The following is a 15,586-nucleotide window of genomic DNA, read 5'->3' as shown; positions in this document are numbered from 1 at the left end:
ATAGACCTAAAGAGCGGGTATCATCAGATACGCATTAGACCAGAAGATGTCCATAAGACTGCGTTCAAGACAACATTTGTTCTCTATGAGTTTCTTGTCATGCCATTTGGTCTCACAAATGCTCCTGCCACATTTAATAGAATGATGGACAGAATTTTTAGACCACATAGAAACTTCGTGGGTACCTTCTTTGATGACATGATTGTCTACTCAAAGTCTGAAGAGGAGCATAGGGATCACTTGACTGCAGTTTTCAATGAGTTACGTAAGAACAGGCTACTCATTAATGCGAAGAAAAGTGAGTTCTTTTTGCAAGAAATTCACTTCCTTGGGCACATTGTTTCAAAGGATGGGGTACGCATGGATCCCGCTAAAGTGGAAGCAATTAGGTCATGGCCAGACTTGAAGTCCGTACATGACATTCGAAGCTTTCTAGGCTTATGTTCCTATTACAGGAGGTTCATCCGAAATTTTGTTGAGATTGCTTCTCCACTCCATGCACTGCAAGGAAAAGGAGTTACTTTCAAGTGGACAGCCAAGGAAATTTTAGCGTTCAAACACTTGAAAGAGAAGCTGACTTCAGATCCGGTAATTATTTTGCCAGATCTTTCTAAACCTTTTGTGGTTCAATGTGATGCGTGTGGCCATAGTCTTGGTGCAGTTCTAATGCAGAATGGCCGAGTAGTCGCATATGAGAGCAGAATTCTTTTGAAGACTCAAAGGAACTTGCAAGTCTATGAGAAAGAATTGCTGGCAGTAATTCATGCTCTCACTAGTTGGAAACACTATTTGCTAGGGGCTGATTTTGTTGTCCAAACGGATCATCAAACCTTGCGATATTTTCTTACACAGACGAAGTTGTCTGAGAAGCACATGCGATGGGCAAACATCTTGTCAATGTTCCATTTTCAGATTGTGCATGTGCAAGGGAAAAAGAACGTGGTGGCTGATGCGTTGTCACGAAAGCCCCAAATTTCAGCAGTGTCAATTCCGTACCATTGTGAACTAGACAAAATGAAGACATAATATGCTGAAGATTCAGATTTTCCAAGGATCTATGACCAGCTTGTTGATGGGCAACATCATGAGCACTATATGCTTAAGAATGACTTTCTCATGATGCATGGAAAGTTATGCGTTACTAAACAGTTACGGCCAAAGATTTTGATGGAAAGTCATGCTCCACCTTATGCTGGGCATCGTGGAATTGATGCGACAGTGAAAGGGGTTGAGGCATTCTTCTATTGGCCAGCTTTGCGTCAAGATGTTGACACATTTGTAAGATCATGCTTAGTATGCCAAAAAGTCAAATTTGACAGACAAAAGCAACCGGGATTGTTGCAGCCATTGCCGATCCCTGATAGGCCATGGGAAAGTATAGCAATGGACTTTATCTTTGATCTTCCAAGGACGCAAACAGGAAATGATGGGATTTGGACTATCATTTGTAGGTTCAGTAAGCAGGCCCATTTCATTCCTGTTAGGAAGAAGATAAAGCCAGAACACATGGTCAAGATATTCATGAGCAATATCTTTAAATATCATGGGATGCCTCAGTCAATTGTCAGTGACAGGGATCCACGTATGAAGAGTCTTTTTTGGAAGGCATTGTTTGAGAACATGGGCAGTACGCTCAAGTTCTCTTCTTCGTTTCATCCGCAAACTGATGGACAGTCAGAAGAGGCAAATTCTACTGTCTTGGACCTGCTCAAATGTTATGTCTCAGAGCACAAGGCAACTTGGGAACACCATCTCCCATTGGTTGAATATGCTTACAATAACACTCTGCATACATCAACAAGTAAGGCACCATTTGAGATAGTGGAAGGAGGAAAGAAAGTCCCACCCATTTTGCAGACTAAGGACAAGATATTTGAGGCAGACAAGTATGTGCAAGATATGGATGAAACATACAGGAAGATAAAGATTGCTCTTGAGAAGACTCCAGCTAAGCAAAGCTGCTGATCGTCACCGTCGTGAACTTGTATTTTCACTTGGTGATTGGGTACTTTTGCGCTTTGAAAAGGCCAGGTTAAGGAAAAGGAAAGGAAAGGAACGCTTGTTTCCTAAGCTCAGTATGCAATATTATGGTCCTTTTCAGATTTCAGAAAAGATCAGCGATGTAGCTTACAGGTTAAAGCTACCAGATGGCTGGAAAATACATAATGCTTTTCATGTCAGCCTTCTAAGGCCCTTTGTTGGTGATGTGCCAAAGAATATACTTGATGAGGAACAACCCGAAGTGGAAGAATTGGATGAAATCCTTGTTCCTGAACAGATATTGGCACATAAAGAAAAAAGGTTAGAGGAAAAGTTGCAAGACGCTATTTGGTGAAGTTCAAGAACTATCCATCATTAGATGCCAAATGGATGGAAGAGTTTGAATTGCTTGATTCACCTCAGCTATTGCAATTGTATCTTGAAGCCTTTCAAATGGAACCCACAGTGACTTGATGCAACCTTTTTGGAGCAAGGCAAGAGCATGGTTCATGATGCTCAAGAGAGTAGTTAAGCAATTGTATCTACTCTTTCCATACAGAATTTAGCTAGAGAAGTTTGTGCTCAAGAGTACACTAGAAGACTTCTATGCTTGATATATGTATCGTAGCCAGGTTGGTGGGATTGTTTAATCGTCCAACTCTACATTTCCGAAAGCATGTATATCTTGGATTCCCATCATAGAATATATGTGATATCAGGAGATATCTGCATGTATTATTGGCATGCAAGCGAGGTCGCTTGCAGTATTTCAAGGGTGGGGTGTGTCAGTGTCACCAGGAGGTGTATTTTTCCTGTTGCCTTCCGTAAATAAGTATTAGATATATTTATTTTATTTTTACTTGTTTGTCTCAAAACCCTTGAAAAGGTGCAAGTGGACATTGTATGGCCAGTGTGAAACGGCTGCAGCCAAATGGGTTTCTCACATCGGGGATTTAGGTCGGTCAGACAGGGACTGCCCGGGCCAGTTAGCATTGAATTCTGATGAGTATGGAAGCTCGTGTGCGCCAAACTGGAATTTGGGCCACTCGTCAAGTCACTGCAACTTTATAAGTTGAAAGGGGCCAGTAAATTAATCCACATTGTAGATGGTGGTCAAATGGTAGTCTTCAATGATGGTCAGGAGACCGATAGGGACGCCATGGAAGCATCTCCTAAAATTTAGGGAACTGCTATTTTTGACCAGAAAATGTGTTCGCGTCATTAGCTTTGGAATGACAAGGGGAACATTTTATTGCTCTGCTGCCAAGTCAACTGACGCACCAGTTGAGATATTTTTAGCAGGGAAAGCACAAACTCGGAAACTAGGCGACGTGTCAGCCTGTGAGCGATTTCGCCACTCTGGGAGGCAAAAACGAGCTGCATATCAACAAAGGGGGCGCCATTTTCAGCCTCAGGTGGATTGTAGCAGGTACAGAAGCTATGGAATGCTTACCTTGCCCTCTATGCACAGTATGGTGACGGGAATGATGCCCCGCACGCTACATACTGCTCTCTTTCTCCCCTACGTACAGTATGTTATGCCCCACTAGTGGGCTTCTCATTTGACCTATGTACAGTTCTGGGGGTTTATGCGCGTTTGCCAAGGCAAGAGCCTTCTGAACAGGAACCGGATTAGCTAATTGCTAATCCCCCACAGGTACGCACAGTTCCATCACGAAAGATTGCGAGTTTGGAGAGTTTTCTCGCGTGAAAACTCGTCCAATTCACAGGGGAACTGTCCCATTGCGTGCGGGATCCCTTGGTACATGCGTAGGCGTGTTCGCTCCGCTAAAAACGATCCGAAACAGGGAATTACAGCCTGCTGTGTTTTTCTGCAGGTTTAGGGTTTCGCACCTAAACTGCAAGGGAACATCGGGGGAGCCTCGTGAGAGCCTTGGGATGCGTGTACAAGCTTTTGGGCTCCCAGCAGTGAAAAACAGAGAATTACAGCCCGCTGAATTTTTGTGACAGCTCACCAGAAAGCTTCCAGATATCGAGGGAATCCATCCTAGACAGGTGTTTTTGACCTACAGGGGTTTTTGCGCCGTTATGCTGTCGAAATCCAGTCAAAAACCTGTGTTTTCAGCCCTTGCCAGGTTTGGACAGCTTTGTGAAAGCTTGTGCTAAGTGGTCGGATCGTCTACCTTAATTTGAATAAAGAAATACCGAAAGGGGCGCCAGTCTTTGGGGCCTACAAGGTGTCGGTCTCGTGTGCGCAGTGACATTCTAGTCGCTGGAAGCAACTGTGTTCTCTTCCCTTCTCAGTGCTCTGTGTAAAGTTAACAGGTAATTGAAATAGTACCACCCTCTACGTTGTACGGGCCGGTTATACATCCCTTGTACCTTTATAAGTGCCCTAGGGCCACTCCTCAGGGAGCATCTAGATGCAAAGTCTCAGAGAAAGTTGGACCCTCGCGAGTTGTACTTTGCGAAGTGTAATAATAAAGAAATATCGAAAGGGGCGCCAATCTTTGGGGCCAATGCATCAAGCTCAGTGATTTTGTAGCTTCTGTTCATGTGTTGCTATTGATTTCTCGCTTAGAGTGTCCAAGCGTGTAACATGTTCCCCAACCGTAGAGGGCTAGAGAGTGCACCATGCACCACTCATAATATGCATAATCTGTGTGCATAACACCTCAAGGCCTGGCCATATAGTATATACTCGTCGCCTACCTGTCCACACTAGAGCAGCCACCCATGCACACTTCGATCCTATGCGTCCTCACCCATCAACCTCGAACGTACTCAACATCCACTCCCGATGGCCTGCTCTCGATGCTTGATCGAGCTCTACCAGCACTCTAGGGGCAATCCACAAGCGCCTTTACAAGCTATATGACAATTACGAAGCTTGAGCCATTAGCTTGAAGTTTTCAGCCTTTTGTTGAGGATGTAATGTAGAATTGTAACCTATGCATGGAGTATGACTAAGGTCCTTTTTGTGGCACTATAAATCTCGTACACTCCTTGCAAATTAAGATGCACGAATTTTGTTTAGAATATTTGCAATAACTCAACACATTTTTAGTTGTTTAATGATTGAGCCCTTGATAGTTTTGGCCTTTTTGTTTGCAACTAAAATGGAGAATGTAGCACATGCCACTCATTATGTCAAGCTTCATCCACAACTACTTACGGGATACAAAACGGATACTTAAATAACAAGTTATGACCAAAAATAACAAGTTTAGGATTGCTCCTTCCCTCTTGCTCATGAAATGGCCAACGTCCTCGAAATATATTTTGAGCCCTACCACATGAATAGTAAGATGAGAGAGAGAGAGAGAGAGAGAGAGAGAGAGAGAGGTTTCTAACATCCTAGGAACAATCCCAAGAGAACTCAAAGATCTATCCGACAAGTGTTGAACTATTTAGGAGGGAGCTGGGATAAGTTATAACTCATGGCCAATCTACCAAACGGTAGATTTCAATCTTTGAGGTTCTCTTGGGGTTGTTATTATGACATTCTCCTCATGCCCATGAGGAGAAGTTTTTGAAGTCATAATAACAACCCCAAGAGAACCTCAAAGATCTATCCGAGAGAGAGAGAGAGAGAGAGAGAGAGAGAGAGAGAGAGAGAGATTTTTTAACATCTATAAAAAGGCCAAAGTCGGCCATTGACACAAATCAAAGTACATGAGGTGGGTGTCCTCTGTGTATCCATAAAGGATAAAAGCTACAAAAGTAAAAGTAAGCTATCCTGTGTAATGACTGGGGGAGGAGGTAAGCGATACAAGGGTTGGGGGGGGGGAACTCCAAAACTGGGGAAAGATGCAAACCTATATGCTGGGGTAAATACAATCATGAGATGTTATCCTATCTCTAGCTCCATCCAGTCCCATAGTCAGGATGTAATACATAATGCATGGGCGGATAGGGTGTGAACAATCCACGTAAGATGGCGGTTGGATCTACAAAAGCTCGAATACGTCGCTCCTCCAAAGATCTATAGTAGTGCTCCTGGATCTCTTGAATCTCTCTGGTGTAGGCGAGGTGCCCTACGTCCATGGGTACGTGGGGGTCTGCGAGCTCGGACCTCCTCAGCCTACTGTAGAGTCACTCCTCTCTGGATGGTCGGAGGTGTTGGTGCTGTTGTGGGCCTCTGAAAAAAGTCTGTGAGCTATGTCTGGCACTCTCATCTCACACCTAATGCCGCCTAGAGGAGGAAGTCTCAATGTTGCTATGCCTCTATGAGGAAGCGGCCGAACTGCAACTGGTCTCTGGACTCAAAATCGGATGTAGAGTGGGCTGATCTACAAACAAGGTCGGATATCTGCCTCTAATCTCCTCATATGCTCTACATCTGCATACATAATGCTCCTCGCTCTCAACCTCTGCTGTGCAAAGTCTCCATATCCTCTCTGCTCTGGGAACATGTGCAGCTCTCCCTACCTCAATCTCTAGCTGGTGTGATGATGCTCTGAGTTGTCCAATGGCGACCCGTGCTCTATGTGGCATGTAGACATCCATGTATCTCGGTCTGTGGATGAACCCATCTGCTAGAATGGTTAGGAAGTGGTCTCTGTAATACTGTCTCTTCGTGGGAAGAGACTCTCTGGGTGTGATCCATGTCTCCCTAATGCATAGCTGCCAGTGATCCTGTTCGAGAGCTCGATTCCCCTCGCTATGTGAGAGGCGTATGTGAGGGGAGTCAAGATCATACTGAAAAGGAGGCAGATCCGTGATGTCCAAGCCATGGGATGTAAACCACTCTGACCTGTGAGTACCATGTCCTCGTGTTCCCCTCCTGATGCAGCTATATCGATGCCTCAAAAGCTCTGTGGGTGAGTCTGACTGGTGGGAGCTCTCTCATGCGCTGGATAAAACAAACCGTCTTAAAGAGGGCCTCTACTAGCATCGGTGGTGCAGCTAGCTCTGCTCTGATGATGTCATGTGGTACTGAGGGTTTGTTGTGGAGGAACGAGAGATCATGATGATCTGTGGGCGCTCTATCTGTGACCATAGAGATGCTGATAGCCCTGGTGCCCATACTGCGGCTGCATACATCATGGCAGGTGTGACTAGTGTGTCAAAAAGCCACCCCTTGGTGCGGGGCTCCTAGAAGTGGGCCTGATGGCATTTGCGCTCCAAGGTGGCTAGCGCTTCATATCCTCGTGTAAGCCGATCTCGGGCTACCTAGGCCATGGAAAAGCCACATGTAGCGTGCTTCTGGATCGCGTGCTACTATTTGTATCCTGTTGTGAAGTGAGCGGCAGTAGAGGACTGTACTCCGCCAGATCCTCTCGAGGCGTTGTGCCGTGTACACTTCCTGTCACCGAGAGGTGTATTTTTCCTATTGCCTTCAATAAATAAGTACTAGATATTTTTATTTATTTTTATTTTTACTTGTTTCCCCAGGACCCTTGAAAAGGTGCAAGTGGACATTGCATGGCCAGTGTGAAACGGTTGCGGCCGAATAGGTTTCTCACATTGGGAGTCTGGATCGGTCAGTCGGGGACTGGTCGGGAGAGTTAGCATTGAATTCTGATGAGTAGCCAGATGAAATCTGGGCCACTCGGAAAGTCATTACAACTTTATAAGTGAGTGGGAACTAGGGAATTAACTCAAACGGGCAAACTGGACACTTGGCAGTTGTAGAGCCATTTGCAGGACACCTCAACTGGAGGGGGCGCCCATTTGAGGCTGGGGTTGATTTTTGCTCATAAAAAGTGACCTACAGTGTGTGTGTGAGTAGTGGGTGCAGGTCTACAGCTTTAATGGAAAGCTTACCTTCTCCTCTGTCTCATGTAGCCCAATGACTTGATCTCGTGCACCTCTCTCTCCCCTTTGGCACATATGGTAATGCCCCACTAGTTGGGCTACTCAGATGAACATGTACAGTTCTGGGGGTTTATGCGCGTTTGCCAAGGCAAGAGCCTTCTGAACAGGAACCGGATTAGCTAATTGCTACTCCCCCATAGGTACGCACAGTTCCATCGCGAAAGATTGCGAGTTCGGAGAGTTTTCTCGCGTGAAAACTCGTCCAATTCACAAGGGAACTGTCCCATTGCGTGCGGGAGCCCTTGGGACACGCGTAGGCGTGTTCGCTCCGCTAAAAACAGCCTGCTGTGTTTTTCTGCAGGTTTAGGGTTTCGCACCTAAACTGCAAGGGAACCCCGGGGGAGCCTCGTGAGAGCCTTGGGATGCACGTACAGGCTTTTGGGCACCCGGCAGTGAAAAACAGAGAATTACAGCCCGCTGAATTTCTGTGACAGCTCACCAGAAAGCTTCTAGATGGCGAGGGAATCCGTCCTAGACAGGTGCTTTTGACCTACAGGGGTTATGCTGCCAAAATCAGGTCGAAAACCTGCGTTTTCAGCCCTCGCCAGGTTTGGACAGCTTTGTGAAAGCTTGTGCTAAGTGGTCGGATCGTCTACCTTAATTTGAATAAAGAAATACCGAAAGGGGCGCCAGTCTTTGGGGCCTACAGGGTGTCGGTCTCGTGTGCACAGTGGCATTCTAGTCGCTGGACGCAACTGTGTTCTCTTTCCTTCCCAGTGCTCTGTGTAAAGTTAACAGGTAATTGAAATAGTACCGCCCTCTACGTTGTACAGGCCGGTTATACTTCCTGTGTGTAGACTCCCATTGATAGTCCTGTACTTGGGGTAGACTCTCTCTCTCTGAGCTCTCGTGTGTCTCTGTGAGTAGAATGATGTCTCTACCATGCATCACCTCTTCCAGTCCCCCTGGGTGTGTCCATAGAGAGCCATTGCACTTCCAAATTGCCATAAGTATCTCCTCGTAGAGTGTTCCATAGGCCGCGAGTCCCTATGCTACCGCCTTGCCATCAATGATGACTTGGTCATCTCTGTATGAAGCCCTCTTCCCCTCCTTGCAAGCTTGGTGTACTATAGGCATGCATGCGCGTCGGTGTGTCACTTGCATTGGTGTGAGATCGTCGTCTAGGTAGGTGGTCCATCAAGTCCTCTCAAGATCACCCTCTTGCGAAGGAAAGTAGCCCGTGCTTCTTCGGAGGAGAAGTGTAGGATGAGGGCCCTCTTCCTTGTGAGACCTTTACCCGCTCTCCAAGCTTTGAGGAAAGGGGGTGATTCCTCTTCCTTTATCCGAGTTTCTTGCATAAAGCCTTTCCATCAAGCTCGGGGGTGAGGCCTTCTTTTTCTAAAATGCCCGTGACGCGAATGTTGATGCATCGGGCTCGTGTCATCTTCTCTTCCTCAAGGGTAGTGTGCACAATGAGGACTTCCTCCTCTCTTGCCTCCTCCTTGATGTTCTTCTTGACTACTTCGACCCACCCCTTTTTAGTAGCTTCCAATTTGTCCTCGATGCTAGCGGTCAAGCTTTGGTGAGTTCTTCTTTGAGGGCTCCCTTCGGGTCCGTGTGCATCTCGCCTTCTTCGGGGGTGAGGGATGCAATCGAGGCTTTGAGGACCTCAATTTGCTCCCTCATGTCTTCTCTTTCTTTGGCCCATTCCTCTTGTTTCTTCCGCCATTCTTCCTTCTCTTGCTCCTCCTCCATCTCCCATCTCTCCTTCTCTTTCTTCCATGATTCCCTCTCTTTGATATAGGTCTCCCCTTCCTTCTCTAGTTTGGAAATCCGGTGGATAATGGTGTTTAGAGTGGTATCCGATGACTTCTTGTATTCCTTGATCTTGTCGTCGAGTTTGCTCATCTCCTTCCCCATTTCTTCCTTGCTCTCATCATTGTTGAGAATGAGAATAAATGTGGCTGTGATTGTGTGGATATGTATGTGGCTGAATGTGAGTGTGAATGTGTGTGTGTGTGTGTGTGTGTGTGTGTGTGTGTGTGGTTGGAGGGAGCGGGCCTGGTGCAGTTGGCAATGCTGCAACAGTGAGGCAGCGGCAGGTGCTACAGCATTGGCAATGTGCAGTCGCAGCAGGTCAGCCACAGCGGGTGCAGCGGGTGCAGCAGCGGGCGCGCGCAGGGGTTGAAACAGCAGCAGCGGGTGCGACAGCAGCAGCGCAGGCCTCCACAGGGGTGGCGTGTGAGCAGCTACAGGGGGTGCAGGGGCTGCGCGGTGGGGCAGGGCTGGCGAGGCTGGCGGCGGGCAGGCATGGCGAGAGCAGCAGCAGCAGTGGCGTGCGCAGGGGGTGAAACAGCAGCAGCGGGTGAGACAGCAGCAGCGCAGGCCTCCACAGGAGTGGCGCCTGGGCAGCTACAGGGGGTGTAGGGGCTGCACAGTGGGGCAGGGCTGGCGAGGCTGGCAAGGACCGTGGCGGGCAGGCATGGCGAGAGAGAGAGAGAGAGAGAGAGAGAGAGAGAGAAAGAAAGAAAGAAAGAAAGAAAGATTTTTAACGTCTATGTCAGGCCGAAATCGGCCTATGAGACAAATCAAATGTACATGGTGTGTATGTCATCCGTCTATCGGAAAGACAAATGAAACAAAACTGATACAAAACTGAATTGAATGTAGGTAATGGAGTATCTGAGGAGGGATGGAGCTCTATCTCTAGGGGTATATGCATGTCTATATGCTCAAGGTAGTACAATCATGAGAGAGAGAGAGAGAGAGAGAGAGAGAGAGAGAGAGAGAGAGAGAGAGTACTTCCCACCTTAAACCCGGCCTCCTAGCAGCCCATGCCCTACCTTACACTAGGTAGAAAAGTAATTGAATAAAAATCAGTCAGAAAAGTATATCAAATAAGCACCTATAGATAAACATTACCTCCACGAGGAGAAGATGGAGGAGAAAGGAAGGTTGTTGAAGACCCAGCCCTGACGGCAGAGTACACAACTGAAAGAATAGTCGTCGATATCCCTAAAACAAGAGTGCTTGTTGATACTGCAGCTGAGTGGTTATGCAACCCATTGCAATCATAATCACGAGGTTCACTTGAAAGCCCTGTGTAGCACACGTATGCACAGTACAACGAAATGACTGCCGCTGGCAAAAGGCTCCCATTGACCTGTTAAAAAGGAAACAGATATACCGTATGCCAGCCCACGTGAGTCAATTGTAATTGCACCTCCACAGAACATTGTGACTCAAGAAAAAATTTGATGTTTTTCTTAACAAAAATTGCTTGCACAAAATCCTACATTACTCACTGTTGGTGAAATCAAAATAAGATTTGAAGAAAAGCATGCTGTTTAGGATGGTAGTCTAATGCAACAAATGATAGCATCATTTCCACCACAAAGTTTCAACCATATTCCTGAAGGCACAAAAAACACCTTATGTCTTCGCTAATATTCCGATAAAAGCCATGTTAAAGGCATCATTCTGGCTTTCAATGATCCCTGCCCCATGCAAAAAATCTAGGAGAATCTTTGCATGGCCATTTTTTACCATTTGAGATTTTTGAGAAAGCACAGGTCAACCAGATAATAACAAATCAATAATTCATGAAATGCAGCAGCATTACCACAACAAAATCTCAATGATCACTACAATTCAAAGCCTTCAAATCAATCTCTTTAGATGTTTAACAGACAAACCAAGCATGCAGGTGTTGGCAACACAAAGGAAGCATACAATTAGAAATGTGCAAACAGACAAACCATTACGTTGGGAAACTATTATCAGATCAAACACACATTAAAGCAACTCAGATTATTCCCAAGAGACCAAGTCAAAAATGTACTTTGGGATGAAGTGACGCTATACAAAACCCGGCAGCCAGTATAAGAGTCATTGTGATGAAAAACACATTCAACGAGCAGGATTCGCCAGAGGGATTGAACCAATAGTAAAGGAACCCTGACAATGTGAAAGTCCCAAGATAACTTATCACAGAAGCCACAAGCAATGCAACATACCTACATACAAATTAAGGAACAAAAGTGAGTCTCAAAAGAGGAACTCCCCATATTAAATCTATACACTCGCATTGAGTATGAGACTGAACTGAACTTATACCAGAACTGTTCATCTTTGGCAACCCATGCTGCATTCCAGTTATGAGTGAAGTCCAGCAAGATAATCACTTGGATCAGTAAAAAGAAGCCAGAACCAAATATGGAAAGTATTCCTACATATTTCGATGGTGAATTATAAGGTCAGAAAGACACACGAGAAACGGACAAAGAAGAAAAATTAATTCACTAAATACCTTATTTCTTAAAACATTAATTAACTATATTTTTTTAAAGGAGCATTTAATTAAAAATGCTTTCAAAAGATACCCAGGCTAAGTAAGCAAGAAAAGCTTACTTGGCTCAAACCTTGAAACAAGTACTCAACTTTTAGACAGTCACGATGACAATAAGACAGCATAAGACTTGAATCTTACATTTCAGATTCAAAAAAACAACAAAACAAAATACATTAGAAAAAATTATTGAGCCCTTATGTAAGCTAAAGAATAAAATGATAGTACGTACTGACCTAGAAGAGGCAAAAAATAACCAAACTACTAATGTTGAAAACTTGACAACATGCAATCGTGTGTTCACTGCTTGTCCTAACAGGAAGAATGAGAAGCACAACATAACCATAACTAAATTAACGCGATGGTGAAAATTTGACAACATGCAACCTTAGCTTCATTGCATGGCATGTACAGCAGCTACAACATCCCAACGTGATATCATCATAGCCCTAAGTAAGTGCAAGCTTTTATGAAGTTAATTCATGATCAGAAGGTACACTATCAAAACTAATTGAGTTTCAATTACACTCCACAGGTGACAGAAAACCAGAAGAAGAACAAGGGGCAGAAACCTCTTTGCAAAGCTGTTGAGATCACCAGAAACTACCTACAAACCAAAATTTTCGCCTTGCTCTTCCAGATTCTAAGCAAACAAGCAATACCTGAAGCGCTTGTTTTTGTAAGCAAGCAAGAAATTGTTCAGAGACCCCCTGGATAAACTATTTTCTCATGCCCTGTCCTACCATTCAGCCCACCATTTGCCTCACTAAAGATCTCTAGCCATTGAATCCTCTCACATTGGGTGTGCAATCAGTACCAGATCTTCACCCTGGTGCCCACATCGAGTTGGGTCTCATGGCTACATCAAATCAGCCCCGGAGGAACGTCATCCCAAAGAGATGCCGTGGCAGTACATTCCCGTAGAGTCTAGTCAGTCCATGCATTGAGGTATTGTTAGAGTTCAGGCATCTCTCCGGATTCGTCCAGTAGGTCCCAGTTTCTCCCAAGGACAGGTGCTAGGGAGTGAAGGCTGTTTTGTGGTTGTGCCCGTTCAGTGTGAGGTAGGTTCACATGTCGGGTTATGTCTAGCCATGTTTAGCCTTGGGTTTTGGCTCAGTTCCATGGCCATTAGGCTCCTGCTATAACAAACGTGGACATCCCAAGTCGTGAATCTGGCACGACACAAGAGAGAATCGCTTAAAACACTTCATAAACTTTAATAGAGAGAGAGAGAGAGAGTCGACATGGCTCGCCGGAGTTCCGTACCCAGAGGTATTGGCCCCAAAATCTGGCGCCCCTTTCCGTATTTATTTATCATTAATCATTGCAAAGTGTTGGGTTAAAGGCCTAAATAACCCCCTTTATGTACATTTTTATACTTTGTCCTGGACACATTTTTTAAAGTCACTTATAATAAAAGTGGGAAAGCCACAAAACCCAATAAGTGGGTTTTCCCAAATCTCTCTCTCTCTCTCTCTCTCTCTCTCTCTCTCTCTCTCTCTGTGCTTTCGATCTGCAGCACCATCTCCTTCTTGCGGCCCAAACCTACACTCTTTCACCTCGCGCATCTCCTGGTAGCCTCTCCTTCGCGCTTTCAATTGGTATCAGAGCCCTATGGTCCGAAACAGGACCTGCGCAGGCTGCTGGACAGCAAGCTATATTGCTTTCCCGTGACGATTTTCACTTCCATCGCAAAGATCCTTGCTTTCAGGGTCAAGAAGGTCACCGAAACAGCCAAAACATGATGTTTTCAGGTCAAAACAGGTGACTTACTGGTTATTACAGGTTATAACAGCAATACGCAGGTGTACCAAATTTATGGGATCGCATGTATTGATGTTTTGTGCGAGGATTTGAGTGAAAAGCTGAGTACAGGTGATTTAAATCGCATATTCAGCTGAAAATTCAGATTTGGATCGTTTCATGTAAAGAAACTGTGGTCTTTTGTATGCAAAGTCTTGGTTGCTCCTATTTGCTGAAATTTTCAGCCTATTGCATCTATCTTGTATACATACTTGTGGTTGAGTTAAGATGGCCGCTACCTCTTCTGCATCTGGCACTAAAAGTTTTATGAAAATCAAACGGTTTGATGGTCAAGGTTTCGACCTTTGGCAAGAACGCATGCAAGGTATCCTTTTCTTAAAGGGTTGTGAAGAAAGGATTGTGAAGATGCATTGGAAGAGAATAAGGCATAAGGTTTGTCTGACTTAGAGTGGGCCAGGTTAAATAAGAAGGCCATGGGTGCGCACATGGCGAGGCCCCACAGTCTCAAAGAACTCCGTAGTAGCTTTGTCACCCACCTGGGTCCACTGAGATGCCTACCCATGAAATGCAAACTCATGACCTCACTCCTCAATGGTGATCATCTCCTGTCGAGCCTGCTGCATCTGCTCCTCCAACGAAGGACTACCTGGGTGGCGCTCTTGCATCCGCTTATGGAAGCAATGCCCCGTCTGAGACGCTTCTCCTCCTCCTTGGAAGCAGCCAAGCGAGCTACAGCCTCCTGGAGGAAGAAGCAACTAAGCTCAGCAAGTCTAGTGGCCACTCTACTAGTAGAGGTGCCCTGAGTGCCCAAACTCTCGGAGCAGAGTGTCACCACCCGCTCTTTAAGCTCTCTGTCCCAAAGAATCCTCTCAAGGATGCGTAGCATCGCACTCCCACTCCTCAATCTATCTGTCACAGTAAGAATCATTGGCGCATGATATGAAAATGTGGTCCCTACTAAAATGCAAACAAATCCTCCCATGTCATAGATGCGGTCACTGACATAGAAGCGATCAATCTGAGATAGATTCACTCCTCTCACTCTGCGGTCAGAGCGAGAAAAAGATAAGCTGTCAGGGGACCGCACAAAGCCTGCATGTTGCCACATATTTGAAATTCTCAATGGCTATCAATGATTACATTTTGACGAACATTTAAGCGTTTGGACTCTCCTTATGCATGCTATATGGCAAAAGCTAAAGTCCAATTATGAGAACACCACGCCTGTGAACCATGTGCATTTGATGTGAAAGTTGGTGAATATGCAGCTTGATGACTCGAAGTCAACTTCTGAGCATTTGAGTGCTTTTACAGATATGTTGAGTCGATTGCAATACAGTGGGCTTCAGCCATTTGATGATAAGCTGAAAGCTATATTCTTGCTTATGACATTGCCAGATACTTGGGAGACATTGGTTGTCTCCTTGAGTAACAGTCTGAAACAAACAAATAGAATAGATCTCCCGGCCACACGGACCGCCTACAGACACGCGTCGAACAAACCACCCGACCATAGCCACCATCCGGCAGCTCCCCCGTGTTGGGGCCAGCGTCCGAGGACGTAGGCGTGCACCTGTAAGACCGAGCATCCCATACCACCCGGCCTCACCTCCTCGAGGTGACCTTGTGCACTCCTAGCCTCGCGGGCTAATCACTGGCACTCTGCCAATGAGGGTTGATAACTGTAAATGAGGCCTTGGCCCACACTGGCCGGGTTCACACTACGTCCGCCAGGACACTGGACGCCCATCCCGACGATATCTGGACTAGATC

The 15,586-nt window shown here is 45.7% G+C and overlaps 1 protein-coding gene across 1 annotated transcript in view; it reads right to left on the bottom strand.

Annotated features, from left to right (window-relative positions):
- LOC147438461 (uncharacterized) overlaps nucleotides 1-15,586 on the bottom strand; it is a 107,700-nt gene that overhangs the window by 29,387 nt on the left and 62,727 nt on the right. The window contains exons 3-5 of the mRNA XM_086484557.1: nucleotides 11,818-11,929; nucleotides 11,543-11,717; nucleotides 10,624-10,864 (exon numbers count right to left, since the gene is read on the bottom strand). Of these exons, the coding sequence (XP_086340683.1) occupies nucleotides 10,624-10,864; nucleotides 11,543-11,717; nucleotides 11,818-11,929 (528 nt within the window). The remainder of the gene's footprint in view (nucleotides 1-10,623; nucleotides 10,865-11,542; nucleotides 11,718-11,817; nucleotides 11,930-15,586) is intronic.

This window comes from Adiantum capillus-veneris, chromosome 16, assembly GCF_014529385.1.
Source record: "Adiantum capillus-veneris isolate H3 chromosome 16, ASM1452938v2, whole genome shotgun sequence".
NCBI classification, from domain to species: Eukaryota; Viridiplantae; Streptophyta; class Polypodiopsida; order Polypodiales; family Pteridaceae; genus Adiantum; species Adiantum capillus-veneris.
Note: the sequence above shows the minus strand (reverse complement) of the source record. Positions and strands in the feature narration are given on the sequence as shown.